At 33.1% G+C, this 21,142-nt stretch overlaps 1 protein-coding gene across 1 annotated transcript in view; it reads right to left on the bottom strand.

Annotated features, from left to right (window-relative positions):
• Nucleotides 1-21,142, bottom strand: part of LOC111514352 (uncharacterized) — an 81,187-nt gene that overhangs the window by 36,136 nt on the left and 23,909 nt on the right. The window contains exon 2 of the mRNA XM_074175221.1: nucleotides 7,316-7,709. Coding sequence (XP_074031322.1) covers nucleotides 7,316-7,709 — 394 coding nt within the window. The remainder of the gene's footprint in view (nucleotides 1-7,315; nucleotides 7,710-21,142) is intronic.

Below are 21,142 nucleotides of genomic sequence, written 5' to 3'. Positions count from 1 at the left end.
GTGTTTGCTGATTGCGGGTGTTTTCTGAGGGCGTGTTCAGGAACTGATTTCATAATAAAAAGTTCATATGAACATAGGTCCGTTATATAAACCTAGGGCTGCAGTGAAAGAGCACGTATCTCGTCGGTGGTCGATGTCGATGCTTGACTCTCCAACTGACCACCTTAGGCTATCTCGTTTCTTTGATATTCGAAGAGGAAGTTCTCTGTGAATCCCATAGATGGCATCTTCGAAAGGGGAGATGTCATCGCCTTCACCAACTTAGGCTTGTTGAGTTGGAAAATGCATTTGTGGCTCAGCCTGGCACCACTGATGATGTCGGGTTGAAACAGCACTGTCTGATGTTGAATCATGAATGCGTTATGTTTTGGCTCTGGTTCACAAATAGTTTGATTGGCAGTGATAGATGCAGTGAAAGACACAGCACGACTCTCGTCGAAAGTCAAAGGCAAAGATTGATGATGCAACTAATCGCCTTGAGGAGTCCCGTATATCTCTGTCGATTTCGTAGATGACTTATGCATGTATTTCAAAGACAGTCGAGTCAGCACTGATGAGACAGACCTATGGCGAGTTGAAACAGTTGTGAAATCATAAATACGTTGTATTTGGGCTCTGGTTTACAATCAATTACTACGATATTGTCAAAATTATAGCCATGATCATATCTTTAACTATTCGTTAATGAAACAGATATGTAAAGCCTATCTGAAGCACAGATGATTGTTTCGAACTGGTATTTACTATTGAATCTGATATTAATTACCTTGTTGAACATTGTTATTCACCACTTATGAATTTTGAAAGGATTTTACAATCAGTTCAACTCAAATCAGTGTTAGATACGATCACCTATGATTCTATAAAACCTTTTTTATATTACAACTTCCCCAGAAGAATAGAAGCAATAAAAAATGAAAATGAAGATGAAGATGATTCCACATATGTTTTCGTGTGGCACTAAGTGTTAAAAATAATGTATCAATGATAACTTTTTCAGAATAATATTCATTTGAATCGGAGTAACATTTAAAAATAAATTATATTTCAGAAACATTGAGCAGAATTAATATATTTTAAAGATTAGGCCATAAAACGTAATTGATTGAAGAATAATAATTATAACTCTCAAAATCACTTTTATTATCAAACTGAACCAATAGATTCAGGTGGAGTTTATTTTCATTTGCTTATCACCGCTTTCAGATAGTTGAAATTCCGCATGGTTTCTGAATATTTGACACCCTCGGTCTGCAGTGTAAGAGCACGTATCTCGTCGGTGGTCGATGTCGATGCTTGACTCTCCAACTGACCACCTTAGGCTATCTCGTTTCTTTGATATTCGAAGAGGAAGTTCTCTGTGAATCCCATAGATGGCATCTTCGAAAGGGGAGATGTCATCGCCTTCACCAACTTAGGCTTGTTGAGTTGGTAAATGCATTTGTGGCTCAGCCTGGCACCACTGATGATGTCGGGTTGAAACAGCACTGTCTGATGTTGAATCATGAATGCGTTATGTTTTGGCTCTGGTTCACAAATAGTTTGATTGGCAGTGATAGATGCAGTGAAAGACACAGCACGACTCTCGTCGAAAGTCAAAGGCAAAGATTGATGATGCAACTAAATGCCTTGGGGAGTCCCGTATATCTCTATCGATTTCGTAGATGACGTATTTGTAAGAGGGCATGTCATCGCTCCTACTCACTTATGCATGTATTCCAAAGACAGTCGAGTCAGCACTGATGAGACAGACCTATGGCGAGTTGAAACAGTTGTGAAATCATAAATACGTTGTATATGGGCTCTGGTTTACAATAAATTACTACGCTGTTGTCAAAATTATAGCCATGATCATATCTTTAACTATTCGTTAATGAAACAGATATGTAAAGCCTATCTGAAGCACAGATGATTGTTTCGAACTGGTATTTACTATTGAAACTGATATTAATTACCTTGTTGAAAATTGTTATTCACCACTTTTGAATTTCGAAGGGATTTTACAATCAGTTCAACTCAAATCAGTGGTAGATACGATCACCTATGATTCTAAAAAACCTTTTTTATATTACAACTTCCCCAGAAGAATAGAAGCAATAAAAAATGAAAATGAAGATGATTCCACATATGTTTTCGTGTGGCACTAAGTGTTAAAAATAATGTATCAATCATAACTTTTTCAGAATAATATTCATTTGAATCGGAGTTACATTTAAAAATAAATTATATTTCGGAAACATTGAACAGAATTAATATATTTTAAAGATTAGGCCATAAAACGTAATTATTTGAAGAATAATAATTATAACTCTCAAAATCACTTTTATTATCAAACTGAACCAACAGATTCAGGTGAAGTTTATTTTCATTTGCTTATCACCGCTTTCCGATAGTTGAAATTCCGCATGGTTTCTGAATATTTGACACCATCGGTCTGCAGTGAAAGAGCACGTATCTCGTCGGTGGTCGATGTCGATGCTTAACTCTCCAACTGACCACCTTAGGCTATCTCGTTTCTTTGATATTCGAAGAGGAAATTCTCTGTGAATCCAATAGATGGCATCTTCGAAAGGGGAGATGTCATCACCTTCACCAACTTAGGCTTGTTGAGTTGGGAAATGCATTTGTGGCTCAGCCTAGCACCACTGATGATGTCGGGTTGAAACAGCACTGTCTGATGTTGAATCATGAATGCGTTATGTTTTGGTTCTGGTTCACAAATAGTTTGATTGGCAGTGATAGATGCAGTGAAAGACACAGCACGACTCTCGTCGAAAGTCAAAGGCAAAGATTGATGTTGCAACTAATCGCCTTGGGGAGTCCCGTATATCTCTGTCGATTTCGTAGATGACGTATTTGTAAGAGGGCATGTCATCGCTCCTACTCACTTATGCATGTATTTCAAAGACAGTCGAGTCAGCACTGATGAGACAGACCTATGGCGGGTTGAAACAGTTGTGAAATCATAAATACGTTGTATTTTGGCTCTGGTTTACAATAAATTACTACGCTGTTGTCAAAATTATAGCCATGATCATATCTTCAACTATTCGTTAATGAAACAGATATGTAAATCCTATATGAAGCACAGATGATTGTTTCGAGCTGGTATTTACTATTGAATCTGATATTGATTACCTTGTTGAAAATTGTTATGCACCACTTTTGAATTTCGAAGGGATTTTACAATCAGTTCAACTCAAATCAGTGGTAGATACGATCACCTATGATTCTAAAAAACCTTTTTTTATATTACAACTTCCCCAGAAGAATAGAAGCAATAAAAAATGAAAATGAAGATGATTTCACATATGAATTCTTGTGGCACTAAGTGTTAATAATGTATCAATGATAACTTTTTCACAATAATATTCATTTAAATCGGAGTAATTTTAAAAATAAATTATATTTCAGAAACATTGAGCAGAATTAATATATTTCAAAGATTAGGCCATAAAACGTAATTAATTGAAGAATAATAATTGAAACTCTCAAAATCACTTTTATTATCAAACTGAACCAATAGATTCAGGTGACGTTTATTTTCATTTGCTTATCACCGCTTTCAGATAGTTGAAATTCCGCATGGTTTCTGAATATTTGACACCCTCGGTAAAACGGTTGTAATTTCATTCGGAACATTAGGTCCAATTTGAGGGTTATAGTGAGTTCAAATCATTAGACTGTAATTCATCACTTTGTTTTGCCTTTCCTGTTTCCACAATGAATGTTCAGGTTGTCGCTTCAGGAAGATATTTTATTAGTTTTTATCAAAAAAAGAATCTATACAGTGTGTGAAAGCCAAATGGAATAAATTCATTATTTCGGTTACGGTACATATTTAAAAAAAATCCGAAACACGTCAGATTCAAATTGTAATTTGACATACTTCAACGGAAAAATGCTACTCCTACCTTCAATCCCCTTCGAGTGACAGGTACAACGCCCTATTTTTTTAATGGGAAGTATAGGTTTGTAATAAATCGTTTGAAAGATCTCTTCATTCTCTATTCAAAAATGTTATCGCTTTCAAGTTTATTGTAACAATTAAGATAAAATAAATCAAAATCATGTGGTTACCGAAAAAACTAAAATGTAATGCAAAACGTAATGAAATGTAGAATACGAAAAAGAACTATAGACGTTGATGAGTAGATATTCAAAATGTTCACCACGAATGTCTTGGCAATATATTAATCTCAAATAAAACTGTCTTCTAACATTATTTAACATATCAGGTGACTGATCTAATCGCAAGCGTTATTCGTTCTTGTAAGTCATTCAAATCTGAAGGTTTAGTTTTGTACACATTGCTCTTTACATATTCCCATGGAAATAAATCTAATGATGAAAGATCAGGCCATTCAATCGATCCTCGCCTCCCTATCCACCGATTGGGAAATGTTGTATCGAGGTATTGCCGGATATTAACTTGGTGATGTGGTGGTGCTTCATCCTGCTGAAACCATATCGTATCCACTGGAACTTGAGGGTTTTCTGCATCTGGATATAAATTTGCTAAATTTGGAATGACACCATTTCGAAGTAGTGCCAAATAATAGTGCCATTCAAGTTGCTCCCAATGAAAAAGTGACCAATGATATGGTTTTCTACAATCCCTGCTCGAACATTAACCTTTTGAGGGTGCTGCGTGTGTTCTGACATTCGGTGAGGATTTTCCGTTGACCAGTAGCAACAATTTTGCCGATTAGCATGACCGTTAAGAGACAAAGTACATTTATCAGAAAACATAACGTCTTCTAACATGTCCATCATGTGCCCACAAAAATGAGTTCTCCTATCAAAATTGTCTTTCATTAGCTCTTGAGTAGGTATCATATTATAAGGATGCATTTAATTTTTTTTTATTAAAAAAAATAATTAGTGGATGCCTGTCTATTCGATGTATGTGGGTTTTCCTCAAACTCTAGCATCACATCATTGCATGCATTGGCAGCTGCTTTATCTGCTCCACAAGACCCAGCTTTCGAAACTGCTCCTCTATTTTGCTTATTGTTCCTTGAGATATTGGCGGTGATAAGGAAATTTCTCATGAAATAGGCGAGATACTTCCTGTTGTGTTCGGGTTTTATATCCGTAACCAATCATTTGTGAAACTGTTATTTTATGAATTTCCGTTAATCTAACCATTTGTTAGACTTGACATTAATGAACTTCAAACTTGAATTAAAATACTGACAACTGATGTAACATACAAAACAAGTTGACAACGCGTTTTAAACTAAACTAACGTTGCCACGGAAATTATTTACAGTTTTTTTAAGATACTATTTGAAAAGAGCATTGCTATGGTTTTTGTGTACTTTCTTGTGATCAATACTCACTTGAACATGAAATAAGTTGAGTATATTGCCATGAGTGTATCTTATCGAATTTCGGTAACAACATGATTTTGACTTATTTTATCTCAATTAGTGCAATAAACTTGAAGGCGATAACAGTTTTGAATAGAGAATAAAGAGACCTTTCAAACGATATATCACAAGCCTATACTTCCCATTTGAAAAATTGGGGGTTGTACCTGTCATTCGACGGAGGTTGAAGGTAGGAGTAGCATTTTTCCGTTGAAGTATGTCAACTGATAATTCGAATTTTCGGGATTTTGTTAAAATATGTACCGTAACCGAAATGATGAATTTATTCCATTTGGCTTCTACACACTGTATGTATGTTCTCATTCCCTAAAAAAGAGTGGTGATATTTTATTCTCTGAGTTGAAGTTTACTTTTTCTGAATATTATTAAAATATAGAAAGTCTATCAGAACATAATTTTTTTGCACAATACATTTTGTGTAAACTCTCATCAATGGATGATCATAGGAAGTTCAATTTTTGCTTTGTCTATATTTATTTCCATCGTCATTGTTGCAGACGAAAAAATATATTGAAATGATATCTCATGATAACACAAATTTTCACTTTCTTTAATTTTTTATTGAAATTCAACTATTTGTGAACTCTCTTAGCTTTATGGAATGAGACGTTTAGATCTGTAAATTCGAATGTTATAGTCGAAACATAAGAAATACTCTACGAATATGATATTCTGATATTGTATCAGTCTTCGATAAAAAGAAATATTTTTTTCTGGAAAAGTAAATGTTCACTCAAAAAGTATACTCGCATGGAGCAGATTTTTGCAGCAGAAAACTTCAATTCTATAATAGAATTGAAATATATTTGAAACAATTACAAGCATTCTGTGAATATTGTATCATTTTCCAATCATAAAAATAATTTTAATTTCTGAAAAAATTATTGGTCATTTTTGTAATACATTTTTCAAACCAAAGTTTTACTGAAAGCAGATTTTTGAAACATTATCTTTCATTATTGATGAAAATAATAAATTTGTAAAAATACTGGTGATAGAAATACAATAGAAAATCACCGGAGTATTAGCAAACTATTCGTCTTCAGCAAACTACTGGAAGTCCCAAGTTATCAATTATATATAGAAGAAAATTATATTTGAAAAAAAATTAGAAATATGCTTTGAATGTTCAAATATTTTTTTACATACTGATGACCCAAACATTATCAAAAAAGTAATCAAAATAAGAGACTGAAAATTCGGCAAGATCCAAAAGTTTTATTCGAATTCTGCAACCGTAACAAGTTGAAACTCAATACTAGCAAATGTACTTGTATTTCATTCTTCAGAATTTACACTTCTATGATTTTTTAGTACACACTCGATAAGAGAGTGTAAACAGAGTGACCGAAGAAATATTTGAGTATACACTTCTATTCTGAAATGAGCTCCAATTATCATATCGATTACGTCATGAACTCGTGTGGCAAAGCTCTCAGTTTTTTCTGTAAGCTATGTAGAGTATCCGATAATGATGCAATAATGAAATATGTTCACCATGTAATCGTTCACAATGAGTTGACTTTTGGGAGCGTTTTATGGAATTCATATTATAATTTCAATGAGTTCAGAAATAATTTCATGAGATTCCACCAGAAATATACAGTTACTCGCTAGTAGGTACAGGCTGTAATACATATTTTGGTAAAAATACCCCAATTACTATTCGATCAATAAATTCTGTGGTAATCTTGGTGTTTTCTCTATATTTTCATTTGCCTTCAAAAACACTTACAAAATTATTTTCAGTCATGAAACTAATAATCATTAGTAGGTTAATAATGTATTTGTTCTCCTTCGTTATTGATTGATAGGACACCAAATGTTTTTTTCTATTGTGAAATTTATTAGTGGAAACTTCATCAGGTTTGACTTGTTAGTATCCCAATCTACAAATGAATTAATAATTAGATACTCACTCATTTTTAGGATACAAATCTGGTTCACCATAAGGATCGTTATATTTCTTTCGGTCAAAATAATGTGAATTTGGGAGCCCTTCAAAATGAGGTGCAGCAACTTCTACATATCCACCATGTCCATATGAGGGATGATGTTTGTGCCCAATCTGGTGAACATGTGAAATCTGATGTTTGTGAATATGATGTTTTGCTCCATACGGTGTATAGGCACAAAGTTTGAAGAGGTGATGAAGCGCAGGAAATAGGAACAGCAAAACTTTCAAGATGAGCTTCTTTGCAGCTGCCACACCGATTATGGCAGGAAGAACAAAAAGAATCTTGACTGCTAGCAGTTTGATGACTAGAAGAATGGCAAGGAGGGCGAAAAGTAGCCTTTCACTGATGAATTTTTCTGTGAAAGAAATATGCGTTAATATAATGGAAAATCTCTACTAGATGAGGAATAATGGAATACATTTTTCAATCAGGATGTTTCAAAATTTTTGTTCGTTTCAATGTCATGTGTTTTTGTAACCACACATCTGAATGAATATTCATTCGACTGTGTCGCGATATGATCTGATTGTTAGAGAATTTTTTAGTATATAATTGATACTGTTATTTTTTCCAAATTTCAATTTTTCTCTCTTTTCAGCTTATTAATATATGATGACGTTGTGCGATTTTCAGCCGATTTTTATATTCGAATTGAAATTGAAGCAAATCGCTCTCGAGACAGCCAGAAAATTCAACCAGGCATTTGGTAATGATAGTGTTAATGAACGTAATTCCCTGTTCGACGTTGGTTCGCAAAATTTCCTTCTAGATATTTTAGCCTCGAAGATGAATCCCTAATTGGTCAACCTATAGTAATCCAGAACGAGAGTGTGAGGACTCTGGTGGAGACTGATCCATCACAAACGGTGCGTGGGATGGCGTTAGAACTAGGCACAGCTCACATGCGGTTATTGATGGTTTAAAACGTATTGGAAAGGTCAAAAAGCTCGAAAAGTGGGTGTCCCACGATTTGAACAATCGATAGTAATTGTCACGTTTCGAGGTCTTTTATTCTTTGCTTTTTCAGATTCAAGAATTTACTAAAAAAGTACTAATTGGGGGGCGCATTCTATACTTTGGAAACATTTTTCAGTACATGAATCACTGATAGTGTATTCTGTCGAACTCTGTGTGTATTGTATATTTTACCTTAATATCAAAATTGTAGTGTACTCTGTCTGTACTTGTACTTATCATATTAACATTCAACTTTTCACTTTGTAATTTTGATTTTCGTCTCTATACTCCAAATTTCTGACATGTCTTATACAACTTGTGGTCTTTAGATAAATAAATTTGGTTCATTGATTTTGCGCAACCAAAATGATATTTTTTCAGATCGGATCATTATGGATGATGAAAAGTGGATCATCTACGATAGAGAAGATGTTCAGAACAATGTTTGGACACCAACGAGCCACCCAGGCACTCTCCCTTTGGAAGAACCCACCAAAAAGACTATGCCTTCGTCGACTTCATGGAATCCTGAGGTGGCGAAATCAATCGACTTGACTCATAAAAGTAGACTCATGAAACTGGACAAAACATATTTCATCGTTGTTTAATTTCAACTGGAACCAAATACCACGGGGTTTGTTCGGTCCAACAATTGTTGTACAATAATTGAATACAATAATATACATTCACAATTATTTCTGTTTCAATAATTTTTTTGTTTCAGTTGTACGTACTGAACACTTCCAAAGAAAAAAAGTAATATTTCAATATCAACATTGATCATTTTTATGGCCAATGAAAATGCAGAACACAACATTTGATAAATCATTTACATGTTCTATAATAGAGAAATTTCATTGGGAGAAAAGGTTATCATTATGATCATTTTCTTCAAATAATATTTTTAGAGGAGTTCAACATCTCTTTGATATCTGTCAAAACAATTTGTAAATGCAACAAATAAATCAAAGGAATACTCTGCACGTTATATTTGATTTCATCAGTTCTGAGGACGGAAGCAGATTTTGACCTTCGATTTAGGCCATATGCATGAAATGCTTTAGGCAACCAACGTATATGGTGATTTTTATGCAGACTTTAAAAAAAAAACGAATAATATGTAGTGAATTGTTTTGTTACATCTCTAGAGTATTGAGCACCATTTTCCTTGGTTTCACATGGGTAGAATCGCTGCTCCGACTTTACAAGGATAACAAGCTGATATTTCGACTGATTCACATGTAATAATAATAAATTATGCACACCAACGTTCTTCTGGAATCAATAACTGAAAACTGTATAGTTGTGTTTATTGCGTTCAGACAGACGGACACGGTATTTAATAATAGGTTCGTTCCAACCAGCGTTAGAAACAGTTTCTGACAGTCAGGATTCTGCGCAGTAATGTGATTGCGTTCCAACGTGAGTTTCCAACTATTAGTAAACTATCAGTTTTCTGTTCCATCCAAAATTCAAACCTGTTCGAAATCTATCAGAATGGTTTGAGGATTATCTTCTAACCATCAATCTGACGCATGCGTATTCCGTATTACTGTTTTATGTTAATGCAACTTACAAACAACATAACCTCCAGAAATTGTTATAAAATAAATTATGTATTTGCTGGCGCAGGAAAAATTGGGAATTCTTTAAGTGAACCTGTAATATGAACATCTTTAATTACACAAATTAATTATTGTGGTGACCTCCCAATTCCATGTTGATAAGTAAATAGAATAGAGATATAAAATACTGCAACCTTCTTTTACTCTCCAGAAATACACTTGATTAGATTTATTTTTAAAGAATTGAAGGGGTTATATTTTTAGGAGTGACATTCGTTGTGGAATTTTTGAAATACAAACTGAGTGGAGAAAAATATCTTCTGTATAATTCAGTGTTCATATAGAAGTATTTGTTTCGAAATAATTCTTTTTTCTTCCGTGTAATTCAATGTTTATATAAAAGTAGTTGTTTCAGGGGGACATTCTTTCAGTTTGTGTCAGAAAGTTACTTCTTTGCATGTTCTACACATCCATGTATAGAGTTACTTATTTTCAAATTGATTACTTCCTTCCTTTCTTTGGAAGATTCCCTCATCCCTTTTTTTTGTATTAAGATGGAGTAGTAGAAAGCCAAAAACTTTCTTTCCCAAATTATTTTCAAAGGTTATGTTGAAATTCCATGCCAAACTTCAGTTGAACTATCAGCTGTTCCAATCAGAAATTTCAAATCAATCAGAAACCAATATTTACCAGACATGCGCATTGACAACGATTTACAAACAGTTGGAAATCTGTTTGTGACTCAAGGTTGGAACGAACCTAATATCTTGTCAAGTATTTCTCTACAGAATCAAAATAAGGCTGTAAAAGTGAAAGTTATGATGAATAAAGTAAAAATGAATTTAAAAAAATATGTTTTTCTGTTAACCAACTATCGCACCCCTACGAACGACAACCCTCAGAAATCGAAACTTGTGCGAGCTAAGGACTAACGAGATCTTACCTTTGGCCGGATTGACTGACTGAACAAAGCACCCACGTTGAACCGCCCTTCTACCGACCGTTAAATCAACAAAAAGTTTATCTAGAATCAACGATTTGATTCAAAATCCCTGTTTGGAAATTTATTATAAACTCAGATTATGAAAAAATTCAGCAATAAAATAGGTGTTAATGAAAAAATAATGAGTACTGAAGCTTACCATAATTCGACGAAAATTAAAGTTCAATAATGCGAGTGAAATTGCTTTATGCTCGTCATAGGATTGAATAAAAAATGTCTACTTCAGAGGAAAAAATTGGAGGAAATTGTATTCATATGAGAAGATGACGCAAGTAATTGTGTAGAAAATAACACTCTTGAATAAATGCATCAAGGTGAAAGAATTCAACAATTTACTGCGACTGGGTGAATGAACAGATATTTTTTGGTAACCTTCGAGAGAGAGAAAGAGAGTGTAACGAATATTTTGCACTGAAATTTCTATTTATTCTGAAGAAATATTTTCGCTATACAATATTTCTCTCCCTTCCACGTTTTGTGGATCGACGAGGCTATATTTTTCATCATATACAGCTGTAATAGCTCTCAGAATAATAAATTGAGCTCCAGAAACTCCAAAGTATATGATCGGATGCCTAGTATTCCGTGAAACAAATGTGTGAGGAAGTATTTTGAATGAAAAAGGCGTGAATTATGGTAGCTGTGTAATGGTGCTTTCATCTATAATACAAAACTCCAAATAAAACGCTTCGAAAATATTCAGGAGTAAAGTTATTGAGTGTAACCCAGAGAAATAATGGTTAACAAAACAGATCGGAAATGATTATTTCTGTTAGTAATTTATACACTGGTGAACTACATGCTATTGTCCGTACTGTCCTATTCATCCACTCAACTGAAGGTGAAAACCGCAAATTTTAAAATTTTACAGTTTCAATAAGCTCTCTATGAAGTATATAAAAAATGTATCTCGTCAATTCATCAGTAGCTGATGTGAAGCAAGCATGCTCACTTGGCATAGCGGAGGAAAACAGTTACCAAATTCAAATGTATCACATCACATACAGAAAATCTAGCTAACGAGAAAGCTGGCAGAAATGGAAAAGAAACTCTGAGCAGTAATAACTTTGAAAAAGTTTCATCGAGTAACTGTAAATGATTCATAAAATGCGACTGAAAAAGATGTGTCATCTTGGTGGTGAAATATGTGGGGTGAATCATCCTCAAATCATCATGGAGTGAAGTCATCAGTTAAACCGTGGAAGAATTTACCAAAAAGACGTAGGGTTCAAATAATGTTCACACGTCTACGTCTTGGTTGAACTCGATCAACCCAATTCTCAAGAATACAGACCAAGCAATGTGCTAAACCTGTAAAGAAGTACTTAGTGTTAGGCACATCCTGACAAAATGTCCAAGTTTTGCCTTTCGAAGAAATGTTCATCATCTGCAGAGAACTATTTTGGGATTGATTCGTGAAACTAATGATGTTCTTGTTTACAGAAACTATTCGTATCAATAACAATTTGTGAATATACATCACTATTGTTCGTTAATGAACAAAATGGTCAAAATACAAAAGCATTTAGTTTTCATTACATGAATTTTTATTTGAAAATTTTAGTCTTTTCATGTTATTGAATTTTAATAACAATATTAAGATTTTTTTGAAAAACGCACGTTCAATACGGCGCTACTTTGGAGATAATGTGTCTAAAATAGAGCATCGTGGAGAATTGGAAAAACCAGGAACATGTTTCGCTATACAATAGTTTTCTCAAGCAGGATTGGTTTAATTATTTTCAGATTGGAACATTTTATATTCGAAAAACACTACTATCATCTACGGTCCGATCAGAAAATTAATTATCAAGCAGGTGGATATAGTGATACCTATTCAATAGTAAAACTCAAGTGAAAAAAACAAATTATTTCTCAATAAATAATACATATTGTTTATTCTAAGGCGATAGGGCGATTATCTGGTGAAAACATTGATCATTCATCAGATATTGGGAATTTTTTGTACTCATTGTTTTCCGTTCCAGAAGGACCTTTCTTCCGGAAATGAAAAGCGTGCTTTGAAGCGTGCTTCACATTTTCTGAGAGTTTGACATATGTTAACCTACAAGACAATCCAAACACTCCTGATATATCTATCACCCAACTCTTGTCTTTGTTATTTTCAATTGGCATGCTCAAGTAATTATTGGTTTTGAACGCTAGTAAATTAGAAATATTCGAAGTAGGTTGGCCCAAATATGTTTAAGTTCGATAATGTTTTACATCGTCTCCTGGAATCCGGAGAATCTCCTTCACAGTTTCATTGTATTGCTTTTTGAATGGTAAATAATCTATGAGACTGCCATTATAACTATTGTTGATCGCAATCTGTTTTATCAGATTCAAATAGTTACTATATTAATAATTGCATATTGAGAACAACAAAGACAAAAGTTTGGAGTCTGAGAGATTAGAAGTGTATAATTTTTTTTTTGATCAATGTCCGATGTTTAACATGGGACAAACTAGAAGAACATTTGCAGTACGCTTGAAAAAACATAGAAACAACTCATGCTACTCACATCCTCAGAGAGTGACTTGAGTTCAATCATGAATTTAAAACTCCCAATGGATATGTTATATTCATTAGTGAAATTATGAAACAACGATGAAAATGAAAACAACAATAAAAATTAACTGGCACTCCGGGGCGACTTCATTGATTCCACTGGCGCATTTTATTTTTCAGCTACAAGAAAACCTGGAAAAACCTGTAGCATCACATTATCTGAAGATCTTGATCTGCCAATGTCCTTTCTCTCATAAAACAAAATGTAGGGTGTCTCCAGAGGCTTCAATATTTATTTATTGTTGATGTAGTTTTTACCTAATTTTCACTAATTAATGAGTATTTTCACCTTTTCCGCCTATATTCACCTCTCTCACCTCTTCTCAGGTAGGTAGTTGAAATTGGATTTGAATGAATTATTCGATTGGAATGTAGAACATAGTAATATTTTCAGGAAATAAAATGTCTAGAAGTGGTTACTCAAATCCTGCTAGAAAAAGCTATTGTGTTGACACATGTCGCGGTTTTGTAAACCTTTCATAGTAAAAATCAAGATATATCATGAAGGTAAGTTAAAAAAAAGAAGTTTACAAAAAATACCACACTTCAATGTATACTCATTTAATTCAAATTCGGTACTTTTCCCAAACTATAATTTCGAAGATTGCGTTAAAGGAGAACAAAGTAGAAAAAAAAACTAGAATCGGAAGGAGAAAAGCGGATATCCCTTGCATACCAAATTGTGTTTCGTAGTGAATTATTATCTTCTTCAAAAGAGATGGCATACTGATCTACTTAAGGAAAGTGTTTCGGGTTAATTAGAACGATAATTTTTTATCAAATAATTGGCGAATCGGTTCACTTCGAACATGCTAATTACTTAATTGATAACGCTTTCTTAGCCATCAATCGCAATTTTCATTACCGAGAAGTGTAAGTGAATGTCATTGAAACCTGTCTGCGAATAAACTGCGTAAATTTTTATTGAGGACAGACTGCAGAAGTAACTGGAAAGTTGGGTCGATAGATAAAAAGTCATTAAGAGTGTCTCAAACAAATTGGTTGGTAATGAATTGGCAAAATCATCAATAACCAATATTTTCACATATAGTCAGTGGGCATACTTGAAGACTGGCTATAAATCGAATTATTTAAGAATAATTCGTTCAGACCAGTCTCAACTCCCTACACAGTAGGTTAATGGACTGACACCTATCAGAAATAACTACTCCCCTGGCTAATACCACGAAGGGCGTTGGATTATATCCGACAGGTGTCAGTGCAGGATTCTTCACAAAAGTTATTCCTGCATATGCTGTTGGCGATACAACTGCCGCAATAGATTTTCAATTATTGGAACACACTTGCAGACCGGTTTCGGGCTGTTTGGCCACTCGTTAGTGCAAGGTAGTGTATATCATCAACATAAAGTCGATGATTTCCGATAATTGAAAATCGAATTCCGTCAGAGTATCATTCCTCGAACTAAGCTGAAGCATACAACAAACAACAGGTTTGTCGTCGCCCCATCTGCCTGTGAACGAGGTAACCAACTGCATATCCGAAATTTGCCCAATTCCTCGTATACTTGAAGACTGGCTATAAATCAAATTATCTGAGAACGAGTTGCTTCTTTTGAAATTGATTGCTTTCTTTCTTTCTTCGAAAGATTTTCACATTTTTTTGTATCAAGATCGAGTAGTAAAAAGCCAAAAACTTCCTTCCCCTGAAATGAATCATTCCTAAAAATAAAACCCTTTCAATTTGAGAATAATATTGTATTAATGTCGTATTATACTGAAATTTGAGGACATTTAAAAGGAAAAATCTTCAGTATTATAATATTTTCAGAGGTAGAACAAAGTATTTTGAAGGATACAATTAGATCTGTTAACCCTAATTGTGAACAAATAGATGGAGGTGTATGGAAAATAATCAAATGAAAAATATGTTCAATTCAGTTATTCTGAACTCTCTAGACTTTTTGAACTGATTCAACTTCAGAAAGTTGTGTTTTATTGGATTTCAAACTTGAATTCGTGGAAGATACCTACTCAAAAAATTCGAGACAGTAATAAAATCACATTTTTGAAGAAAACTACAAACAAATTGTTCATATGAAATATATCTTTTTTGTTTGAAGGTGATTAACAATATAATATGAATAAAATAATATAACTTCTTTGATTGACGACTTGTTCGTTTTGTGGAAATTCGTGTTAACTACAAAAACATACTTTTATCTATTTTCCATGTTTTTCTTTATTTTCTAGTTTCGGTCATAACACCATTTTCAAAACGAACCAGATTACATTTAAATCAGATTCAGTTTTGAAAATAGACAAAAGTGTGTTTTTGTAGTGTATCCTTAGAAAATAACATAAAATAATTTGAAATCCCTGAAAAAACCAATATTGAGATATTAAAAATGAATAGATGGTAATACCAGTTTTATTAAGCAAAAATAAATTTGGAATGACATACATTGAAATGAAATACAAGCAAAAAATCGAAAGTTGAACAATTGAACAAAAAAAAAGAAATGAAATTTTGAAATTTTAAGCTAAGTTACTTCAAGACGTTTTCATTGTCAGTATCCATAATCGTCTTTGGATGACTGGACTGAGTCGACCAAAGTCATCTCAATTTCAAACAGGATGAAGCCTGGCTCCCTTACCATTAACGACTGGCGTTTGTCAGAAGGACAAATGGGTCATAACTGATCATGGGATGGCTGCATGAATGTTCGCAGACATCGGAACCGCCCTTCACGGTGAACCCCTGGCCTGGGGCGAGATGGATAAAAATTTGGTCATCTGTTAACGGGGGACATGAGGGCCTCATTCGACAGAGTGTCTGGACCTTTTATATCGGGTAGGGTCGTCTACAGCATAGTCTATAGCTTCCTCAACTAACGACTGGACTGCGTCCTTCAAGAGATGACTATTTATATTCGATTGCTTTCATGTATCCCGTCTTCCCTCCTTTCGCTTCATCGAATTAGCGGAATATGACCGTTTGGCGGGAGTTGGCCGTTTTCCGCTTGATTATGGATTTCCAAATATCTATCTATCTCTACGATAGCTTGGCTAAATACATTGTTGGAGAACATATATGCGGCTTCTTTAAGTTTCAAACTTAAACCATTGTTCCTCCTTGTGTATGATATTAGCTTGGGACTACTTGATGTTGATGGGTCCAAACATGTCGATTTGCTAGTTTCTCTTTTGTGTTTGTGTTCCTCGTGCTTGGCAATGGGTTCTTAGTTCAACAGATATAGCATTTGCCGCACTCACTCATAGGTGAAAGCACTCGAATGACCTATAAATAGTCATCTCTAAGAATCGGAACGTCGTGAAGTAACTTGAATTTTTTTCGTTTAATTGTTCAATTTTCAATTTCTGCTTGTATTTCATTCCACTGTTATTTCATTTCAAGGTTTTTTTTGCTTAATATGATTGTTATTTTCAGATATTCTTTTATAATTTCTCAATCGTATAGATTCTTACAGAGATTTCAAATCATTTTATATTATGGAAGTCCAAACTAATGAGATATCTTTTTTGTGATGCAACAATAAGGGAAAACATACTGCTTAAGAACTTATAATTTTTGTCACAATGTAGATCCAATACATATAGCATCATATATATATATAATATAATATATACATATAATCGAAGTGTGTAAGATTCTCTGAAAAAAAAACTATTTAAAAAGAAATAGTTTTGAAGTACCGTTTTTTTTATGTATTCAAAGTTCTGAGAACAAAAATCTGAAAATTTTCGAAGGAGTTCAAAATAAATTTATCGAAAACACTTTCTAGGGAAAGGACCGGTGTAGGACCGAAACAAAATCATCGTCTCTCGACGGGCGTTTTGTTACCAAGTTAGCGTCCTCAGGAGATCAGTATGACTGAATTTTACTACCAAGTTAGTGTTCTTATGTGCAAGTGGCCTAACTACTACCTGTTAGTAGTACCTGACTACTATGTTAGTGACTATTCTCTACATTTTTGTATTACGTATTGTTAAAATAAAATTCAACTGAGACTATATTGTTTTCTGTTAGCCTATATTTATTATTATTAATGGATATGAAGCTATTGACACCTGCAGTTCGAAGCTGGAATGAATCCGGAACAAATTTTATATAAAAACCGGTAATATAGTTCATTGATTGATTTCGCTATACAATAACTTTCTCAAACGTTGATAATTAATCATTTATTAACGCTTGAGAAAGCTATTGTATAGCGAAACACGTGTCGTGGTTTTTGTAAAACCCTTTCTAGTGAAAATCACACAATAAACTGTAATAATGAGTTTTAATATAAATTTTCCTCAAGTATCGGACAGTATTATTCAATCAGATGTTATATCTATAATTCTTGAATTCGCATCCTTATAAAGGAAACTGTTTGCACAAAAATCTTCACAGATCACATAGAGATATATTTATATATAATTCTGATCTGATAAATTATTTATCCGCCAAACAATCACGAAGCTAGGGTAAGAAACTTATACACATTAAACGATTTCTTTTCATGACTAAGAACAATTGGAAAGTATGTACTTACGATGTTAAAGGATGGTAAAAGAATTCACGGTAATAATTTCCGCGATACTTTGCGCACAGCATTTGTATACAATTGTGTAGTCTTTCGACCATTAAGACGATATTCCACTGAAGACAATATACAATTTCAACACCTGAAACAACAATTGAAAGCTCTGGGCTCTTTGATCTGTTTCTTTTTGTGAGATGTTTTTTATTATTGAAAATTCAAGAAATATTCATCTAGTAGTATATTAATTCATTTATACAGTGTCATCCCCAAAGTATGCACTTTATCAAGAATAACTTTTTGTCGAAAAATCCTTAATAAATAAATTTCCCATATAGTGCATACTTTGGGGATGAACTGTATAAATGAATCAATATTTTTTTAATTTCCATTGATATTATATCATTAAATTTGATTTTATTTTCAGAATTCACAGTGACGCAGCACAAGAAATACAACAATGTTGCAATAAGAAAGATCAAAGAATTGTTGGAATATATAATAATAATAAAGTATCTTTATTCAACGTGGCGGAGTTAGGAGTGAGCTCTTCAACTACGAATGATTATGGGTGATTATGATTAATGCAATAATATAATAGTATAATGTGTTGTGATCACAGATCACTGGAACAATTCATCTGTCGTGCTAAAGGCGCGTTCTCACGAGTCAAGTTCAGTTGACTGAACCAGAATACTGGTGATGCACTGTTTGGAACCTTTGGTGTAATAACGAATATTACTGAAATAATATTCATTATTCACGAGGAAGATCAATCTTCCCCTTGAAGATGATCACTTTGTGATTGAAATACGTGTCGAAGTTTTGAAAATAACGGTTTGGTGTTTTATAGGTATTTATTGATTAGAATTATGATTTTTAGAGTAACATTTTATTTGTGCTAAAAAATGCGTTCATTTATCAACAATCGTTTTTTGCGACCAAATATCAAAATTAAGGAACCATTTTTTTAATCATGAATTTTATTGTTCTACGAAATTGAAAAAAAAAGTTTTTCAAAAGTATATTTCAAAAACAATTTTCATAAATAAATTAGTTTTTTCCGTTTATTTTTTTTCGATACTCAATTGCGCAATAGAAGTAGCCATATATGTTTTATTTTTCAAATTGTTTTTTCTATTTTTCATATTTTTATATAGCTTTTGACATGATTTGCCTTGAAATTTGTCTTTTTCATCCGCTCTTTTGTATATAAAATCATGATAACTCTTTGAAGTATTACAGATATGACAATAATGCTTCAAGTCTTATTATAAATTCATTAACAATTTCAGCTTTTCATTTGCTCTAGCTCTATTTTTTATTTTTATTGTTGTTTATAAAAAAAATCCAAGTCTTCTTAAAGCACAACTTTTAATTTTCCTGATCATAATTTTCGGAGATTATATAAAAAAATTTCATATTTTCAAGAAAAATGGTACATTTAAACTAGACTATGAATAGAAAGTGGGCATGTCGATTCCTCTTGTGAAGTTACTATACCGGGTGATAACGAAATCATTGTACACGGCGCCATTCAATTGTTTATGTAGTAAGAAATTTGAAATTCGGAATTCTTCGAAGCTGATATTTTTTATAATAAAACTCGTGAAAATCTTCACAGGGTCAACCGGAAATAAAACCGACCAAAGACTCCGTATATTTTTTTCAACCATTTGATCAGATATAAAATTCTCTTTTCAATGATATATCACATGTGGCCATTTCTATTTGAATATGGCGGTACTATGACGTCAAACAACTCGATATAAGGAGAAATTAACGACGAAATTTTCTCAGTTTTCAAATAAAAGTCAACAATTGAAATTTTTCACTTATCAACATCAACGAACTCTTTACCGACTTTTATTATATGCCAATTTTCACTTCATTGATCTCAAAAATGAAAATAGGAAGTGGTATTTTCTGAACTTCGACATCGAAGTGTACCTCAAAGAATGATACTGTGCTGTCCATTTATCTGTACCGGTGAAAAGTGTCATTTTTATGAAGTTATTATCCCATAATGAGAGCTTTGACACTTTCACTTTTTCACTGGCAGAGAAAAATAAACAGATTGCTATCTGCATCTGAGTCACCTTTTTGTAGCATAAGAGAGTCATTTCGAAGTTGAAGTACAGAAAATACAAATTTCCATTTAGATTTTCGAGATAATGGCGTTTAAATAAAATTGCTAAGAAGTACGTGGGTGAATCAAAAACTTCAATTTTCAAACTTTTATTCAAAAACCAAGCAAACTTCGAAGTTAGCATCCTACATCGAGTTTGACAATATTTCTGTTTGTGATGTCATGCTATATTCAATAGAAATGGCCACATGTGTTACATATGTTTTCGTTGGTACCCGATATATAGACAGAGAATTCGAACCATGCTTTCAACAGCTAATTATCATGAAGTCAAACTTCGTGATTAATTATTATTTTTCTTTTCATTATGATCTCCTACCACGTAGTAACGGCTACATCCATCAATTAATTGCTTTCAGATTCTCCCCCCATTTATTATTTATCTAATTGAAGGTGAATTGATTCTCCTACGTAATATGGCTGGCGGAACTACAAATAGCCATCATGCTCCCAGGTGTGGCTCAGAGAGTTAGTGACACACCCTACTCAGAAGAAGCTAATGACTATAGCAGTCAATGCTCAACTGATATAGTATTCCCAACCAGCAAAGTTGTTTTATAATTCCATGGTGTTGCAACAGTTTTATTTTATTAATATTTTATAATTACTTCCAAAATGCTAATTGATTGTATTAGATGATCGGTGAACACAATACAGTTGTAGGCAATGAAAGTATTTTATAAATTTGTCATAGAAACGTTTATGAAATAAAATTAAAAAACCATTATAAAATAGTCAGGAAATTATCACAGAAACGTTTTTAAAACTAACTTATGAAACTTATTTTCCTATAAAAGTAAATTGTTATGTAGCAGTTTTATAACACATTTCTGCGAGATTTTTATGATAGTTATAAAACTATTTCAAGCTTATTTTATAACTGTTTTCTGTAGCTTCAATGAAATTATTTTATTAGAATGCTTTCAGACACTATTTTATTTTCATTACTATATTGTCACTTCAATGATAATTTCCCAACTATTTTATAGTATGATATATTCACAACAATTCAAAAACACTAATATAACTGTT

Source organism: Leptinotarsa decemlineata, unplaced genomic scaffold, assembly GCF_025532065.1.
Source record: "Leptinotarsa decemlineata unplaced genomic scaffold, Ldec_3_MD MMD2_tig00000882_RagTag_RagTag, whole genome shotgun sequence".
In the NCBI taxonomy this organism is placed as follows: domain Eukaryota; kingdom Metazoa; phylum Arthropoda; class Insecta; order Coleoptera; family Chrysomelidae; genus Leptinotarsa; species Leptinotarsa decemlineata.
Note: the sequence above shows the minus strand (reverse complement) of the source record. Positions and strands in the feature narration are given on the sequence as shown.